The 19,035-nt window shown below is 53.7% G+C and overlaps 1 protein-coding gene across 1 annotated transcript in view; it reads left to right on the top strand.

The window, feature by feature from the left end:
• LOC140387087 (transcobalamin-1-like) overlaps positions 1–19,035 on the top strand; it is a 113,036-nt gene that overhangs the window by 57,701 nt on the left and 36,300 nt on the right. The window contains exons 4-5 of the mRNA XM_072470096.1: positions 11,339–11,494; positions 13,044–13,213. Coding sequence (XP_072326197.1) covers positions 11,339–11,494; positions 13,044–13,213 — 326 coding nt within the window. The remainder of the gene's footprint in view (positions 1–11,338; positions 11,495–13,043; positions 13,214–19,035) is intronic.

Raw genomic sequence — 19,035 nt, 5'->3', positions numbered from 1 at the left:
TGCGCTGCCACCCTCCTGGGACTGGACTTCCAAAGTTTAACGTTCAAATTTAGCGGCCCCGTACCACCCCTCACTGTCTGCGGCCTCGCGACCCTCAAGGTCGACCCGCCTTCCCTGTTTGCAAACCTTACCCCCAATTGCAAACCTGTCGCCACCAGAAGCAGATGGTACAGTGCCCAGGACCGGACATTCATTAGGTCGGAGGTCCAACGGTTACTAAAGGAAGGCATTATCGAGGCCAGCAACCGCCCCTGGAGAGCTCAAGTGGTGGTTGTAAAGACCTGGGAGAAACATAGGATGGTCATAGACTACAGTCAGACCATCAACAGGTATACGCAGCTCGATGCGTACCCTCTCCCCCACATATCTGAAATGGTCAACCAGATAGCGCAGTACAAAGTTTTCTCCACAGTAGACCTTAAATCAGCCTGCCACCAGCTCCCCATTCGCCCGGACGATGCAAGTACACTGCATCCGAAGCAGATGGGCGGCTCTACCACTTTCTAATGGTTCCCTTTGGTGTCACAAACGGGGTCTCGGTCTTCCAACGGACGATGGACCGAATGGTTGACCGGTACGGTCTGCAGGCCACGTTCCCGCACCTCGACAATGTCACCATCTGCCGGCACGACCAGCAGGACCACAACACCAACCTCCGAAAATTCCTCCATACCGCAAAACCCCTTAACTTAACCTATAACAAGGACAAATGCGTGTTTAGCACCGATCGCCTAGCCATCCTCGGCTACGGAGTGCATGATGGAGCCATAGGCCCAGATCCTGAACGCATGTGTCTCCTCATGGAGTTTCCCCTCCCCCACTGCCCCAAGGCCCTGAAACGTTGCTTAGGTTTATTTTCTTATTACGCCCCGTGGGTCCCCAATTATGCCGACAAGGCCCGCCCACTAATCCAGTCCGCGGTTTTTCCCCTATCGGCAGAGGCCCGCCAGGCTTTCAGTCGCATCAAAGCAGACATCGCCAGGGTGATGATGCACGCAATCAATGAGTCCCTCCCCTTCCAGGTCGAGAGCAACGCATCAGACGTAGCTCTGGCTGCCACCCTCAATCAGGCAGGCAGACCCCTGGCCTTCTTTTCACGCACCATCCACGCCTCAGAAATCCGCCATTCCTCCGTTGCGAAGGAGGCCCAAGCCATCGTCGAAGCTGTGCGGCATTGGAGGCATTACCTGGCCGGCAGCAGATTCACTTTCCTCACTGACCAACGTTTGGTAGCCTTCATGTTTGACAATGCACAGCGGGGCAAAATTAATGATGATAAGATCTTACGGTGGAGGATCGAGCTCTCCACCTATAATTACGAGATCTTGTATCTTCTCGGGAAGCTCAACGAACCTCCTGATGCCCTGTCCCACGGCACTTGTGCCAATGTACAAGTAGACCGACTCCAGACCCTCCACGACAACCTCTGCCACCCGGTTCTTCCACTTTGTTAAAACCCGCAATCTGCCCTACTCCATCGAGAAGGTCAGGGCCGTAACCAGAAACTGCCAAATCTGCGCGGAGTGCAAGCCGCACTTCTACAGGCCAGAGAAAGCGCAGCTGGTGAAGGCTTTCCTCCCCTTTGAACTCCTCAGCGTGGATTTCAAAGGGCCCCTTCCCTCCACCAACAGCAACACGTATTTCTTAAACGTGATTGATGAGTACTCCCGGTTCCCTTTCGTCATCCCCTGTCCCGACATGACGGCTGCCACCGCCATTAAAGCCCTCCACAGCATCTTTATCCTGTTCGGTTTCCCCGCCTACATCCATAGCGATAGGGGGTCCTCCTTCATGAGTGACGAGCTGCGTCAATTCCTGCTCAGCAAGGGCATTGCCTCCAGCAGGACGACCAGTTATAACCCCCGGGGAAATGGGCAGGTAGAGAGGGAGAACGGGACAGTCTGGAAGGCCGTCCTACTGGCCCTGCATTCCAAGAATCTCCCAGTGTCCCGATGGCAGGAGGTCCTCCCCGATGCACTTCACTCCATCCGATCACTACTGTGCACTACTACCAATGAAACACCTCCTGAATGTCTCCTTGCCTTCCCTAGGAAGTCCTCCTCAGGATCCTCGCTCCCAACATGGGCTGGCAGCCCCCAGACCCGTCCTACTCTGCAAACACATACGGGCCCACAAGTCGGACCCACTGGTCGAGAGGGTACATCTCCTCCATGCTAACCCCCAGTACGCCTATGTGGCGCACCCTGATGGCCGACAAGACACGGTCTCCATCCGGGATCTGGCCCCCGCTGGATCCCCAGCCCCCCCCACCAACCCCAACCATTTTATCACCGGCACACACCACCAGAGCCCCCTTCCCAGGAGGATCCGTCCTCCCACTGGCCCCATCCGGATGCGATGAAGCTGAAGACAACACGCTCCCAGAGCCACGGATGCCCGAGCCGACGCGAGCATCACCGCCGGGCCTACGACGATCGCAGAGGATGACCAGGGCCCCCGACCGGCTGATAGTTTCATTGTAAAATGAACTTGTAAATAATTGTCTGTAAATATGTTTATTGCATGTAAAGGCATCGAAGGGTACCGCTAGAATCTCTACCACTGTAAAAGCAAGGCCACCGCCCCCGCCGGACTCTTTTTTAAACAGGGGGTGAATGTGGTAGGCTATATTAGGGGTATTGCGGTACCTAGGTGGGATGTACCTTATACTGTAGTATGAGTGGTAGAACCTGCCTGCTGGTTCCGCCCAGCAGACGGAGTATACGAGTCTGTGTTTCACCCACAGCAGTCATTCTGTACCGGAGCTGCTGGGGTAACTACTTGTTCATTAAAGCCTTCAATTGGACTGCAATCTCGCTTCAGTAGTGATTGATCGTGCATCACCTGCCCAACTGGCAAGGGGCCATTTGTAAGCAGAGCAGTTTAACAACATGGACAGAAACAACAGTAACAAATCAAACACAAAAGTCCAAAAAGTCAGTTCTAGTGCAACAAAACAGTGTCCGACACAAAACTCGCTGACCCCCGGTACAGATTGAAAAGTTCACCAACAATCCAGCAGAAAATGGCCATCCGGTGACAAGGCAACGTGTAGGGGAAAACCCCAGATAGTCTCTCCAAAACAGACAAAAGTCAGTCGAAAGGTACCAAAATCCCAAAGTCTACTTCAACAGTCCAAGGAGCCAACCCCTGGAGCCTCCAGGAGCAGCAGCAGGCCACCATCAATTCACCTCGAGCTGCAGGCAGCGGGGCACGATCTTTAGCAAAACAGCGTCAAGTAAGCCTTCCATCCTTGGCCTGAATCCGATCCCGGTCTGCCATTTCCAGCAACATATCCGCTCCAGCTCTCCTCCTTCCTCTCTCTTCTTTCTCCATGCAGCTCAACACTGGAAACAGTAACAGCAACAGAGAGAGAGAGTCAGAGCTCCCTCTGCACTGCCCCCATCAGACACTCCCAGGACAGGTACTTGTCATGATATTCAAACATACATCATAACACATACATAATGATAGACAGACCAATGGACCAATTAGCACACATAACACGACAGCCAATCACAGACAAGAGCAGACACAGTATAAGACAAGAAACACGACACTTCCTGGGCAGTCCATCTGGAGACAGCACAGGGCCAGGACCTCATTAGCAAGACACTCACACAGTCACAACGTGCTGAGTACCAAGTCAGATGTATAAATAGTTGGATGGAATAAAACTGCGTTGTACCAATCGCAACCGTGTTGGTTCGTCTGTACCTCAGAGCACCCAACACCTCATGATACCAGGAGTGAATCGATACCTACCGGCAAATCTGCCATCCTGAGCCATGGACACCCGTAATAAACCGCAGCCGTTGCAAGTCGTTGGGAACCTGGGCACAAATTGGAAGCTCATCAAGCAGCGATTCGAACTCTTCATGCAAGCCAATGAAAAACAGGGCGCCTCGGACGAAACAAAGATTGCCATGCTCCTCACTACCGCAGGTCAGCACGCCATCGATGTATACAACTCCTTGGTGTTCGCGGAAGGCAAGAACAAAGATAAGTATGACACGGTCCTCCTCAAGCTCGACAAGCACTTCAACGGTGAGGTCAACGAAAGCTTTGAGAGGTATGTCTTTCAGCAGCGCCTGCAAGGTAAGGATGAGCTCTTTCAGTCCTTCCTGACGCACCTCCGCATACTCGCGCAGTCCTGCGGTTACGACACCACCTCAGAGTCCATGATCTGGGACCAGATCGTTTTTGCCGTTGCCTCCAGTGGCCTACGCCAGCAGCTTCTAAAAATTAAAGGCCTGACCTTAGCATCTGCAGTTGAAGCCTGTGTCCTGCATGAGAATGCGACCAGCCGCTATGCCCAATTTCAGGCGACCGAATCGGCACGGAGGGGGTCCCACGTGATCGAATCGGCAAGCCAGGCCGCCCACGAGGCCGAACGCATCCAGACAATCGAGTTTCTCCCGGCCCGCGGCCCGGACGAGAGTGGCCGTTTCGCGCGCTTTTTAAGGCCTCCCGCGTTTGTGCGTGCCAAAACCTACGGCAACATGAGGGACGTGCTGCGCAGGCGCGCCCGACGCAAGACCGAACTGCGCATGCGCAGTGGCGTAACGAACGCCATGACGTCATGACGTGCGGCAACTGTGGAGCTGCACATTTAAAAGGGCAATGTCCCGCAAAAACCCGACAATGCCTACGCTGTGGCAAGGTGGGCCACTACGCTGCTTACTGTCGAGCGGCTCAACCTGTTGATCTTCCGCATCTCCGACAACCTCGCAGGAACGTGCGGACCATTCAGCCTCCACATCACGACATCCAAACCGACAACACAGATGACCAAGTCGCCTTCGCAGTTGCGGTCATTTATGCGAACCGGGTCAACATCATCAATCCGGGCGATGAATGGAGTGCCACCCTAATGGTCAACCGATCGCCGATCACTTTCTGCCTGGACACTGGCGCCTCCGCCAACCTCATAGTATGGTCAGCCTTCTATGCCATGAAGGTCAGACCACCAATCCAGCCATCCCGGTGCAAGATGGTCGACTACAACAGGAACGTTATCCCGGCCATGGGATCCTGCCAGCTCCAGGTGACACACAAAACACACACGGCCACACTCTCGTTCGAGATAGTTGGCTCATCGAAGGACTCCCGGCTGGGCGCACAGGCATGTAAGGCTCTCCACCTTGTGCAACGAATTATCTCTCTCTCTCTCCAGACAGCACGTCTGACTTCCCGGATGCAGAGTTTTCCGCACAGCTCCAATCGCTCCTCGCCCACAACCAGGAGGCATTTGAAGGCATGGGAACACTGCCATACACCTACCGAATTCGCCTCAAACCGGACGCCATCCCGTTCGTTCACGCACCTCGCAGGGTTCCTGCACCACTTAAAGACCACCTCAAGCAGCAGCTGCAGGATCTCCAGGACCAAGGGGTCCTACCCAGGGTCACGGAGCCCACGCCATGGGTCAGCTCCATGGTGTGTGTCAAGAAGCCCTCTGGCGAGCTCCGCATCTGTATAGACCCCAAAGACCTTAATAATAATATTATGAGGGAACATTATCCCATACCCAAACGGGAGGAGATCACCAGTGAAATGGACAAGGCGAAGATATTCACGAAACTGGATGCTTTTAAAGGATTTTGGCAGATCCAACTGGACCCGTCCAGCCGAAAGCTATGTACCTTCAACACCCCTTTCGGCAGATTCTGCTACAACCGGATGCCATTTGGCATCATCTTGGCATCCGAGGTCTTCCATATCATAGAATTTACAGTGCAGAAGGAGGTCATTCGGCCCATCGAGTCTGCACCGGCTCTTGGAAAGAGCACCCCACCCAAGGTCAACACCTCCACCCTATCCCCATAACCCAATAACCCCACCCAACACTAAGGGCAATTTTGGACACGAAGGGCAATTTATCATGGCCAATCCACCTAACCTGCACATCTTTGGGCTGTGGGAGGAAACCGGAACACCCGGAGGAAACCCACGCACACACGGGGAGGATGTGCAGACTCCGCACAGACAGTGACCCAAGCCGGAATCGAACCTGGGACCCTGGAGCTGTGAAGCAATTGTGCTATCCACAATGCTACCATGCTGCCCTAGAATCATGGAGCAGATGATGGAAGGCATCGAAGGGGTGCGCATATATGTGGACGATGTCATCATCTGGTCCACCACACCGCAGGAGCACATACATCGGGCGTCATTCTCCGACCCCCCGCCGGGTTGGAGAATCCCCGGGGGCTGCCGTGAATCCCGCCCCCGCTGGTTGCCGAAGTCTCCGGCACCGGATATTCGGCGGGGGCGGGAATCGGGCCGCGCCGGTTGGCGGGCCCCCCCGCTCGATTCTCCGGCCCGGATGTGCCGAAGTCCCGCTGATAAATTGCCTGTCCCGCCGGCGTGGATTAAACCACCTTTTGAACGGCGGGACAAGGCGGCGTGGGCGGGCTCTAGGGTCCTGGGGGGGGGCGCGGGGCGATCTGGCTCCGGGGGGTGCCCCCACGGTGGCCTGGCCCGCGATCGGGGCCCACCGATCCGCGGGCGGGCCTGTGCCTTGGGGGCACTCTTTCCCTTCCACCTCCGCCACGGTCTCCACCATGGCGGAAGCGGAAGAGACTCCCTCCACTGTGCATGTGTGGGAAACTGCCAGCGGCCGCTGACGCTCCCGCGCATGCGCCGCCCGGGGATGTCGTTTCCGCGCCAGCTGGCGGGGCAACAAAGGCCGTTTCCGCCAGCTGACGGGGCGGAAATTCCTCCGGCGCCGACCTAGCCCCTCAATGTTGGGGCTCGTACCTCCAAAGATGCGGAGCATTCCGAACGTTTGGGGTGGTGCGATGCCCGTCTGATTGGTGCCGTTTTGGGCGCCAGTCGGCGGACATCGCGCTGTTTCGGGAGAATTTAGCCCCACGTCTCCAACGCGTTTTTGCCCGCGTACGGGAAAACGGCCTGCGCCTCAACCGAGCCAAGTGCTCCTTTGGCCAGACCGAGTTGAAGTTCCTGGGGGACCATATCTCCCGGTCAGGGGTCCGTCCGGACGCAGACAAGGTGAGCGCCATCACAGCCATGCCGCAGCCGGCCGACAAGAAGGCTGTCCTACGCTTCCTTGGCATGGTCAACTTCCTGGGGAACTTCCACGCACGAACAGACTCAAAAACAGCTTCTTCCCCACTGTCACCAGACTCCTAAATGACCCTCTTATGGACTGATTTCATTCACACTACACCCTGTATGCTTCATCCAATGCCAGTGCTTATGTAGTTACATTGTATATGTTGTGTTGCCCATTTATGTATTTTCTTTTATTCCCTTTTCTTCTCATGTACTTAATGATCTGTTGAGCTGCTTGCAGAAAAATACTTTTCACTGTACCTCGGTACACGTGACAATAAACAAATCCAATCCAATCCAATCCAAGTTCATTCCCAACCTTGCCTCCCACACGACGACTCTGCGCCACCTCGTCAGAAAATCCACAGAGTTCCAGTGGCAACACACACCAGCTGGAATGGGAGGAGCTCAAACGCAAACTCACCACGGCACCAGTGTTGGCGTTTTTTGACACGTCTCGTGCCACCAAAATCTCAACTGATGCCAGCCAATCCGGCATTGTAGCAGTGCTCCTGCAGCACGATGACACGGCATCATGGGCCCCAGTGGCCTATGCATCGTGGGCCATGACCCCCGCAGAAGAGGGCTACACGCAAATCGAAAAAGAATGCCTGGGCTTGCTAACCGGTTTAGACAAGTTCCACGATTACGTCTATTGTCTTCCACGGTTCACGGTCGAAACTGACCACCGCCCCCTGGTCAGCATAATAAACAAGGACCTGAACTAGATGACCCCTCGCCTCCAGCACATCCTACTTAAACTCAGGAGGTACGACTTCCAACTGGTCTACACTCCAGGGAAGGACCTCATCGTGGTGGGTGCCCTATCCAGAGCAGTGAGCACGCCGCCAGATGCGGAGGGGTTCGTATGTCAGGTCGAGGCACAGGTGGCTTTTACAGCGGCAAATCTGCCGGCTGACGACTCCAGTCTGGCCCGTATCCGCCGAGAGACTGCGGCCGACCCCCTTTTGCAGCGAGTGATGCGCCACATGACGGGAGGATGGCTCAAAGGGCAGTGCCCGCAGTTCTACAATGTACGAGACGACCTAGCCATCATTGACCTGAAGCTGGACCGGATTGTGATTCCACACAGCATGCGCCAGCTGGTTCTCGACCAACTACACGAAGGCCACTTGGGGGTCGAGAAGTGCAAATGGAGGGCCCGAGAGGTGGTATGCTGGCCGGGCATCAGTGATGATATTGCCAACATGGTGCTCAACTGTACAACCTGCCAAATGTTTCAGCCGGCGTAACCTCCTGAGACGCTTCTGCCCCATGAGCTGGTGACGTCCCCCTGGGCGAAGGTGGGCATCGACCTATTTCACGCGCTCGGCATGGACTATGTCATCATAGTTGACTACTTCTCAAACTACCCAGAAGTCATACGCCTGCACGATTTGACGTCGTCTGCTGTCATCAGGGCCTGCAAAGACACCTTTGCTCGCCACGGCATTCCGATGACTGTCATGTTGGACAATGGGCCCTGTTTTGCCAGCCATGACTGGTCGTCCTTTGCTGCTTCGTATGGCTTCACACACGTGACGTCCAGCCCTCTGCATCCCCAGTCCAATGGAAAGGCGGAGAAGGGCGTTCACATTGCCAAGCGGCTCCTCTGCAAGGCTGCTGCTGCCGGGTCGGACTTCTACCTCGCCCTGCTGGCTTATCGCTCGGCCCCACTAGCCACGGGTCTCTCACCAGCACAGCTGCTGATGGGTCTCGCCCTCAGAACCACTGTGCCTTCCATCCTGGCACTAACAATAGACCATGCTCTGGTACTGCATAGGATGCAACTGCAGCGCGATCGCCAGAAGAGATCGTACGACATACGGGCAACTGATCTTCCCTCCCTGGCCCCTGGAGACAACGACCGCATCCACCTACCAGACGGTGGCTGGTCAGCACCTGCCGAAGTTCTCCGACGCGTGGCTCCCCGCTCGTTCTTGGTACGCATGCCGGATGGATCCGTGCGTAGGCGCAATCGCCGAGCCCTTCGCTGACTTCCACGCTCGCAACGAGTCCCTACACAGACGGCGTGTCCTCCACTGGTTCCTGATAGCGACTTTGTGGAGCTGCCATATACCATGCCCCTTCTGTCGCCGCCCGTGGCCAGGCTCGCACCTCAGCCGGTGGTTCTCGACCCACCCTTGAGGCAGTCAACCCAAATTCGCCGCCCACCTACTAGACAGACTTCTGAGACTGTTCACACGTCAAACTTTAGCAACTACTGTTTTGTAACATGTCACTGTTTTATCATTCTAGGCCTCGTTTGATCGTTCCAAATTTCAACGTTGTTCTTCTTTTGTTATGGTACAACCTCGTTAGCATGTCACACCTGACATCGCCCCTTGTATATAGTTAAGCCCCATGTACATGATGTAAATATTACGCACACACACCTTTCGCTGCACTCAGGACACATTTATATTTATAACCACGTAGGCACATAATCTTGTAAAAAAAGGGGGGATGTCATGATATTCAAACATACATCATAACACATACATAATGATAGACAGACCAACGGACCAATTAGCACACATAACACGACAGCCAATCACAGACAAGAGCAGACACAGTATAAGACAAGAAACACAACACTTCCTGGACAGTCCTTCTGGAGATAGCACAGGGCCAGGACCTCATTAGCAAGACACTCACACAGTCACAACGTGCTGAGTACCAAGTCAGATGTATAAATAGTTGGATGGAATAAAACTGCGTTGTACCAATCGCAACCGTGTTGGTTCGTCTGTACCTCAGAGCACCCAACACCTCAGTACTGTCATGATATACACCAGTATATCATGGTGCAGATACACACACACTGATGGACACACAGCAAGACCAATCAACACACACAACACCGCAGCCAATCACCAGCTAGAGCACACTCACTATAAAGACAGGGGACATCAGAGTTCCCGCTCATTCGGGATGCAGCCTCCTACAAGGACAGAGCTTACAGCTTACAGCACAGATCTTCACCATGTGCTGAGTGCATTGACTGGTTCGGACAGGCATAGGTCTTTAGTTTAATCTAACATCGTGTTAACCCACAGTGAAAGTATGTTCAACAGTTTCTAACTTAATAAAATTATGTTGCACTATTTTAAGTGTTGGTGGCCTATATGTGTTCCACGGATCCAGAACACCCAACACATCAGGTACAATCTGAGTTAGATACACTGTCCCCATCAAACACTCCCAGGACAGTTACAGCACGGGGTTAGGTACAGAGTAAAGCTCCCTCTACACTGTCCCCATCAAACACTCCAGGACAGGTACAGCACAGGGTTAGATACAGAGTAAAGCTCCCTCTAAACTGTCCCCATCAAACACTCCCAGGACAGGTGCAGCACGGGGTTAGGTACAGAGTAACGCTCCCTCTACACTGCCCCAATCAAACACTCCCAGGACAGGTACAGCACGGGGTTAGATACAGAGTAAAGCTCCCTCTACACTGCCCCATCAAACACTCCCAGGACAGGTACAATCCGAGTTAGGTACAGAGTAAAGCTCCCTCTACACTGTCCCCATCAAACACCCCCAGGACAGGTACAGCACGGGTTTAGATACAGAGTAAAGCTCCCTCCACACTGCCCTATCAAACACTCCCAGGACAGGTACAATCCGAGTTAGGTACAGAGTAAAGCTCCCTCTACACTGCCAGCACAGGTACAGCATGGGGTTGGTTACAGAGTAAAGCTCCCTCTCATTGTCCCCATAAAACAACAGCCCCAAGCACCCTCTCTATTTACCAACCAATTCACAATTTATCACCAGTTCCGCATGTAGGGCTCCCAGGTCACAACGGTTGTTGAGATTGCCTTGTCTGGGCTCTCACGCGCACTCTCTCTCTATCTGTCTCTCTGTTCCTATCTCTCTGGCTCTATCTTTCTCTGTCTCTCTTTCTATCTCTCTCTCTCTCTCTCTCTGACACTGTCTCTGTATCTTTCTCTGTTTGTCTTTTTGTTTCGCGCCCCACATATCTTTCCTTCTCCCTCTTTCTCTCTGTCTCATTGCTCTGTCCGTCTCTTTCTCTTTGATCTTTCTGTCTGTCCCTCTCTCTCTGTCTCTCCAACTCTGTCAACTGCTCCCTGTCTCCCTCTCTGTCATGCTTGTGATCTCCCTCTCTGACTCGCCCGCACTGTCTCTCTTTCTTTGTTCCTTTCACTCTACCTGTCCATCATTAGCCCTTTCCATATCTGTTTCACTCAGTCTCTCTATATTCATAACCGTTGACTGATATTGTCCTGTTTAGAAGCCACCGGTTTCCCACTCTCTAACTACTACCAGGTTAGCCTGGACATGCTAGCCCTCTGCGTGATGAACAGCCATGTTTCACCTTGCTCAGTCCGGATTCTCACCCGTGCCGTGGACGAGGAGCAATTCACACATGGATCGGAATTCTCAGTAGGTATGAAATCCAATCCTGGACTCGAGTTGTCGCCCTGTCTCTAGTTGTCTCTCTGTCTCTAGTTGTCTCCCCCTGTCTCTAGTTAGTCTCCCTGTCTCTAGTTTGTCTCCCCCCATCTCTAGTTTGTCTCCCCCATCTCTCGTTGTCTCCCCCATCTCTCGTCTCCCTCTCATTGTCTCCCCGTCTCTCATTGTCTCCCCGTCTCTCATTGTCTCCCTGTCTTTCGTGTCTCCCCCTTTCACTCATTGTCTCCCCCTGTCACTCATTGTCTCCCCCTGTCTCTCGTTGTCTCCCCCTGTCTTTCGTTGTCTCCCCATCTCTCGTTGTCTCCCCGTCTCTCGTTGTCTCCCTATCTCTAGTTGTCCCCCCGTCTCTAGTTTTCCCCCCGTCTCTAGTTGTCTCCCCCTCCCCCTGTCTCGAGTTGTCTCCCCCTCCCCCTGTCTCCCGTTGTCTCACCCTCTCTCTCGTTGTCTCCCCCTGTCTCTAGTTGTCCCCCCGTCTCTAGTTGTCTCCCCCTATCTTTAGTTGTCTCCCCCTCCCCCTGTCTCTAGTTGTCTCCCCCTCCCCTGTCTCCCGTTGTCTCATCCTGTCTCTCGTTGTCTCCCCCTGTCTCTAGTTGTCCCCCCGTCTCTAGTTGTCTCCCCCTATCTTTAGTTGTCTCCCCCTCCCCCTGTCTCTAGTTGTCTCCCCCTCCCCCTGTCTCCCGTTGTCTCATCCTGTCTCTCGTTGTCTCACCCTGTCTCTAGTTGTCTCCCCCTATCTTTAGTTGTCTCCCCCTCCCCCTGTCTCTAGTTGTCTCCCCCTCCCCCTGTCTCTAGTTGTCTCCCCCTCCCCCTGTCTCTAGTTGTCTCCCCCTGTCTCTAGTTGTCTCCCCCTGTCTCTAGTTGTCTCCCCCTGTCTCTAGTTGCCTCCCCCTCGCCCTGTTTCTAGTGCACATGCAGACATACACAGATGAAACATATAAACTCTCATATGTACAGACGTATACAGAAGTGAACACACACACAGGCATAGTAACACAGGAACATATACAGTCGTTCACATGCACATGCATTTATATTGATAGACACACACACTGCACACATATACAGACCCACCCACATACACAGGCACACCCATCACAAGCACACACACCACACACACACCTGCAGTCCCATAAAACCCACACATACACACACATACATGGACACACCTATACACACAGAGACGCATACAGACACACAGACATATACAGACACAGACACACACATATATTCAGACCCACAGTGACACACATAGACCCACTGCAAAGAATGGGAGACACACACACACAAAACCACATGTATACAGACACGCATGCCACTTCTACACACGCGCACATTTGCAGACACACACACATACGCACACATACATTGAAACACAGGCATCTACAAAGACAGGTATGCACGATAATATAGAATCTTTAGAAATGAAGACAGCTATGTCAACGACTGTTGTGCAGTCTCTCAGTAACATATTAATGGACTGAATGTAAACTTGAGCTTGGATCTCACTCTCACTTCCCATATAGATACAGGATCTGTTGCTGCACTGGCTTTGAGGTGTGTGAAACAGGCAGGGACCATTCAGAACACAGTGAACATTGAGGACGCTTTGAGGAAGGTGCTGACTCAGATACTTGAACATGTGAAGGACGATGGGCTAATTGGCAACCTCTACAGCACAGGGGAGGCCATGCAGGTAACGCAAGCAGACACACACTCAAACAGAAGGGCAGAGTTTCACACCACCCCCGCCACCAGGGTTTTAAGACTGTCAGGCAGCTAGGGAGCACATAAAACATTTCCCTCTGGGCTCCAGCCTACCCTGACCTTACAGGTCTGGGGCTGGTTTAGCTCACTGGGCTAAATCGCTGGCTTTTAAAGCAGACCAAGGTAGGCCAGCAGCATGGTTCAATTCCTGTACCAGTCTCCCCGAACCGGCGCCGGAATGTGGCGACTCGGGGCTTTTCACAGTAACTTCATTGAAGCCTACTTGTAACACTAAGTGATTTTCAGTGATTTTATGGTGGGGGTGGGTGGGGAAAGCTCGATTGGCCACTCATCCTTGCCCCAGTTGAGACCTGTAAGTGACCAATTCTGGGTCATCTCCTGCCCTGTTTTAGTTTCTAGGCTGGCGGAAGAATTTCCCAGGTTCAAGCCTGATGCGTGAGGGGGGGGGGGGCGGTAGAGGTGAGGGATGGAGGTGAGGGGGGGGTTGGAGGTGAGGGGGGGGAATAGAGGTGAGGGGGGATGGAGGTGAGGGGGGATGGAGGTGAGGGGAGGGTGGAGTTGAGGGGGGATGGAGGTGAGATGGGGATGGAGGTGAGGGGGGATGGAGGTGAGGGGGGATGGAGGTGAGGGGGGATGGAGGTGAGGGGGGGATGGAGGTGAGGGGGGGATGGAGGTGAGGGGGGGATGGAGGTGAGGGGGGGGATGGAGGTGAGGGGGGGGATGGAGGTGAGGGGGGGATGGAGGTGAGGGGGGGATGGAGGTGAGGGGGGGATGGAGGTGAGGGGGGGATGGAGGTGAGGGGGGGATGGAGGTGAGGGGGGGATGGAGGTGAGGGGGGGATGGAGGTGAGGGGGGGATGGAGGTGAGGGGGGGATGGAGGTGAGGGGGGGATGGAGGTGAGGGGGGGATGGAGGTGAGGGGGGGATGGAGGTGAGGGGGGGATGGAGGTGAGGAGGGGATGGAGGTGAGGGGGATGGAGGTGAGGGGGATGGAGGTGAGGGGGATGTAGGTGAGGGGGATGGAGGTGAGGGGGATGGAGGTGAGGAGGGGATGGGGGGATGGAGGTGAGGAGGGGATGGAGGTGAGGAGGGGATGGGGGGATGGAGGTGAGGAGGGGATGGAGGTGAGGGGGATGGAGGTGAGGGGGATAGAGGTGAGGGGGTGGAGGTGAGGGGGTGGAGGTGAGGGGGGATGGAGGTGAGGGGGGGATGGAGGTGAGGAGGGGATGGAGGCGAGGGGGGTGGAGGTGAGGTGGGGGTGGAGGTGAGGTGGGGGTGGAGGTGAGGGGGGATGGAGGTGAGGGGGGATGGAGGTGAGGGGGGTGGAGGTGAGGGGGGTGGAGGTGAGGGGGGATGGAGGTGAGGGGGGATAGAGGTGAGGGGGGATGGAGGTGAGGGGGGATGGAGGTGAGGGGGATGGAGGTGAGGGGGATAGAGGTGAGGGGGGATAGAGGTGAGTGGGGATGGAGGTGAGGGGGGATAGAGGTGAGGGGGGATGGAGGTGAGGGGGATGGAGGTGAGGGGGGAATGGAGGTGAGGGGGATGGAGGTGAGGGGGATGGAGGTGAGGAGGGGATGGAGGTGAGGGGGGGTGGAGGTGAGGTGGGGGTGGGGGTGGAGGTGAGGGGGGGATGGAGGTGAGGGGGGATGGAGGTGAGGAGGGGATGGAGGTGAGGGGGTGTGGAGGTGAGGAGGGATGGAGGTGGGGGGGGTGGAGGTGAGGGGGACGGAGAATATGGTGGAATGGAGGTGGGGAGGGGATGGAGGTGGGGGAATGTGGGGATGTGGGATGGAGGTGGGGAGGGGATAGAGGTGGGGAGTTGGATGTTGGGGTGATGCCCCAATCAGAAACTCCCTTCTGACTTTGGGCAGCTCCCCACTGATGCCCCAACATAATATTCAGCGGCTGTTGGATCTTCCTTCCCAGCCTCATCCACATCGGCTTCTCACAAACCGCCCTTGTCCCAATCTTCCTCTTCCGGTACTTTGAAAGCATTCTATTCCCCATCCGATCCAGTACCCTATCCTGTCCCCACTCCTCAATCCCAGTCCCCAAACCGCGACCCCTGACCCCAGTCCTCTACCCAGTCCACATTCCTAAATACCTAATCGCCCTAGTTCGCCCAGTCCCCAATCACTAACACCCAGTCTCCAATCCCTAACCGTTGATGTGTTGGGTGCTCTGCTACACAGACGAACGAACACGGTTGCGAATGGTACAACTCAGTTTTATTGCTAAAATTTATTTACAGTGGTAAACTGGTTACTGAGGTTCGATCATAACCCTAGAATCTGTGGACCTATTCCTAATACTATCTTGGAGTGGCACTCAGCACACGGTGGATGTCTGAGTGGCTTGCTGTGAGCTCTGTGCCCTGAGCTGTCTCCTGCTGGAATGCCCAGGAAGTGTTGTGTTCCCTGTTTTGTACTGTGTATGCTCTTGCCTGTGATTGGCTGTGGTGTTGTGTGTATATTGATTGGTCCGTTGATCTGTCCATCAGTATGTATGTATGTTTGTGCCATGATGTTTACCTGAATATCATGACAACCGTCAGTCCCGAAATCCCAATCCCCAGTCCCAAGAGCCCAATCCTGTCCCCTATCTCCAGACTCCAGACTCCAGTCCCAAATCCCCAGTCCCTATTGCCCAGTTCACAATCCCTACTGCCCAGTCCCCAGTCCTTCAGCCCCCAGCCCCCAATCCCGAGTCTAAAATCCTCAGACCTGTTGCTCTTTTTAGCCTTAGTTTATTAGCTCTGATTACGTCACCTTTGCTCACGAGTCGCCAGGTATCTTTCTGATACCGCCACGTGGTTCAAGTTCAAGTTATGATTAATAAGTCAGCACACCGCTTAGTAAGATTGAAATCAACGGTCATTTATTATATACAACAAGCAATATTATATACAATAATCCTACTATCTATATAATAAACCTATCACTACTGGCCAATACTTAACTTTAGGAAGAGCCCACCAGGTCAGGGAAACGAAAGGCTTATCCAATCGGATCTGGCCCGCGGGATTCAAAAGGCTGCTACAGGTCGATGGCTAGGAGTCTCTATCGGATAGCGATCGCTGGATTCAAATTTACAGTTGCCGGTTGCTGTTCTTGCGAAGGTCTCGAGCAGGCGAAGAGAAGAGAGAGAGAGAGATCTGAACTTGGCCCCTCACTTTATAGGGCCCAGGGGCTTCCCGCCTCCCGGGGCGGCCCTTGACCCTGAGTCCCAAGTGATTGGACCTGTTCCCAATCTCTGGGGTCGATGTGTCCAATGGCGAGGCGATTCCCCGATCGGGGGGTGGTCGTTCACCTGTCTTTGTTTCGGCCACTGCAGGCGCAGACAGGTCTGGCCCGGTATTCAATTGCTAATATGTTGCAATTGTTCCTGGGGATAGCCGATTAAACTGCAGATGTCTGGATTGATGGATTGTTAAGAGTCCTGAATATACCTGCGAATGTCTGTGTGGATGGGCTGCTAATAGTCCTGAGTATCGATCTGGGCCGACTTCCCCAGAGCCGAATATGCTATTCTGTCTGCAGCTGTCCGTTTCTGTCTTGTTTTTTTTTATATAAATATTTTATTGAAAATTTTTGGTCAACCAACACAGTACATTGTGCATCCTTTACACAATATTATAACAACACAAATAACAATGACCTATTTTATAAACAAAAAATGAATAAATAATAAATAACAAAAATGAAAACTAGCCCTAATTGGCAACTGCCTTGTCAAAAGTAACACTCTCCAAAAATATAATTTAACAGTCCAATATATAATTATCTGTAGCAACGACCTATATATACTATACAGTATATATTAACAACCCTGAGAGTCCTTCTGGTTCCTCCTCCCCCCCCCCTCCCCCCACCCCGATCCTGGGCTGCTGCTGCTGCCTTCTTTTTTCCATTCCACCTATCTTTCTGCGAGGTATTCGACGAACGGTTGCCACCGCCTGGTGAACCCTTGAGCCGACCCCCTTAGAACGAACTTAATCCGCTCTAGCTTTATAAACCCTGCCATGTCATTTATCCAGGTCCCCACCCCCGGGGGCTTGGCTTCTTTCCACATTAGCAATATCCTGCGCCGGGCTACTAGGGACGCAAAGGCCAAAACATCGGCCTCTCTCGCCTCCTGCACTCCCGGCTCTTGTGCAACCCCAAATATAGCCAACCCCCAGCTTGGTTCGACCTGGACCCACACTACTTTTGAAAGCACCTTTGTCACCCCCATCCAAAACCCCTGTAGTGCCGGGCATGACCAAAACATATGGGTATGATTCGCTGGGCTTCTCGAGCACCTCGCACACCTATCCTCCACCCTAAAAAATTTACTGAGCCGTGCTCCAGTCATATGCGCCCTGTGTAATACCTTAAACTGAATCAGGCTTAGCCTGGCACACGAGGACGACGAGTTTACCCTGCTTAGGGCATCTGCCCAAAGCCCCTCCTCGATCTCCTCCCCCAGCTCTTCTTCCCATTTCCCTTTTAGTTCATCTACCATAGTCTCCCCTTCGTCCCTCATTTCCCTATATATATCTGACACCTTACCATCCCCCACCCATGTCTTTGAGATCACTCTGTCCTGCACCTCTTGTGTCGGGAGCTGCGGGAATTCCCTCACCTGTTGCCTCGCAAAAGCCCTCTTTTGCATATACCTGAATGCATTCCCTTGGGGCAACCCATATTTCTCGGTCAGCGCTCCCAGACTCGCAAACTTCCCATCCACAAACAGATCTTTCAGTTGCGTTATTCCTGCTCTTTGCCACATTCCATATCCCCCATCCATTCCCCCTGGGGCAAACCTATGGTTGTTTCTTATCGGGGACCCCCCCAAGGCTCCAGTCTTTCCCCTATGCCGTCTCCACTGTCCCCAAATCTTCAGTGTAGCCACCACCACCGGGCTTGTGGTGTAGTTCCTCGGTGAGAACGGCAATGGGACTGTCGCCATAGCCTGTAGGCTAGTCCCCCTACAGGACGCCCTCTCTAATCTCTTCCACGCCGCTCCCTCCTCCTCTCCCATCCACTTACTTACCATTGAAATATTAGCGGCCAAATAATACTCACTTAGGCTCGGTAGTGCCAGCCCCCCCCTATCCCTGCTACGCTGTAAGAATCCCTTCCTCACTCTCGGGGTCTTCCCGGCCCACACAAAACCCATGATGCTCTTTTCAATCCTTTTAAAAAAAGCCTTCGTGATCACCACCGGGAGGCACTGAAACACAAAGAGGAATCTCGGGAGGACCACCATCTTAACCGCCTGCACCCTCCCTGCCAGTGACAGGGATACCATATCCCATCTCTTGAAATCCTCCTCCATTTGTTCCACCAACCGCGTTAAATTTAACCTATGCAATGTGCCCCAATTCTTGGCTATCTGGATCCCCAGGTAACGAAAGTCCCTTGTTACCTTCCTCAACGGTAGGTCCTCTATTTCTCTACTCTGCTCCCCTGGATGCACCACAAACAACTCACTTTTCCCCATGTTCAATTTATACCCTGAAAAATCCCCAAACTCCCCAAGTATCCGCATTATTTCTGGCATCCCCTCCGCCGGGTCTGCCACGTATAGTAGCAAATCGTCTGCATACAAAGATACCCGGTGTTCTTCTCCTCCTCTAAGTACTCCCCTCCACTTCTTGGAACCCCTCAACGCTATCGCCAGGGGCTCAATCGCCAGTGCAAACAATAATGGGGACAGAGGGCATCCCTGCCTTGACCCTCTATGGAGCCGAAAATATGCAGATCCTCGTCCATTCGTGACCACGCTCGCCATCGGGGCCCTATACAAC

The sequence above is a fragment of the Scyliorhinus torazame genome, chromosome 12 (assembly GCF_047496885.1).
Source record: "Scyliorhinus torazame isolate Kashiwa2021f chromosome 12, sScyTor2.1, whole genome shotgun sequence".
NCBI classification, from domain to species: Eukaryota; Metazoa; Chordata; class Chondrichthyes; order Carcharhiniformes; family Scyliorhinidae; genus Scyliorhinus; species Scyliorhinus torazame.
Note: the sequence above shows the minus strand (reverse complement) of the source record. Positions and strands in the feature narration are given on the sequence as shown.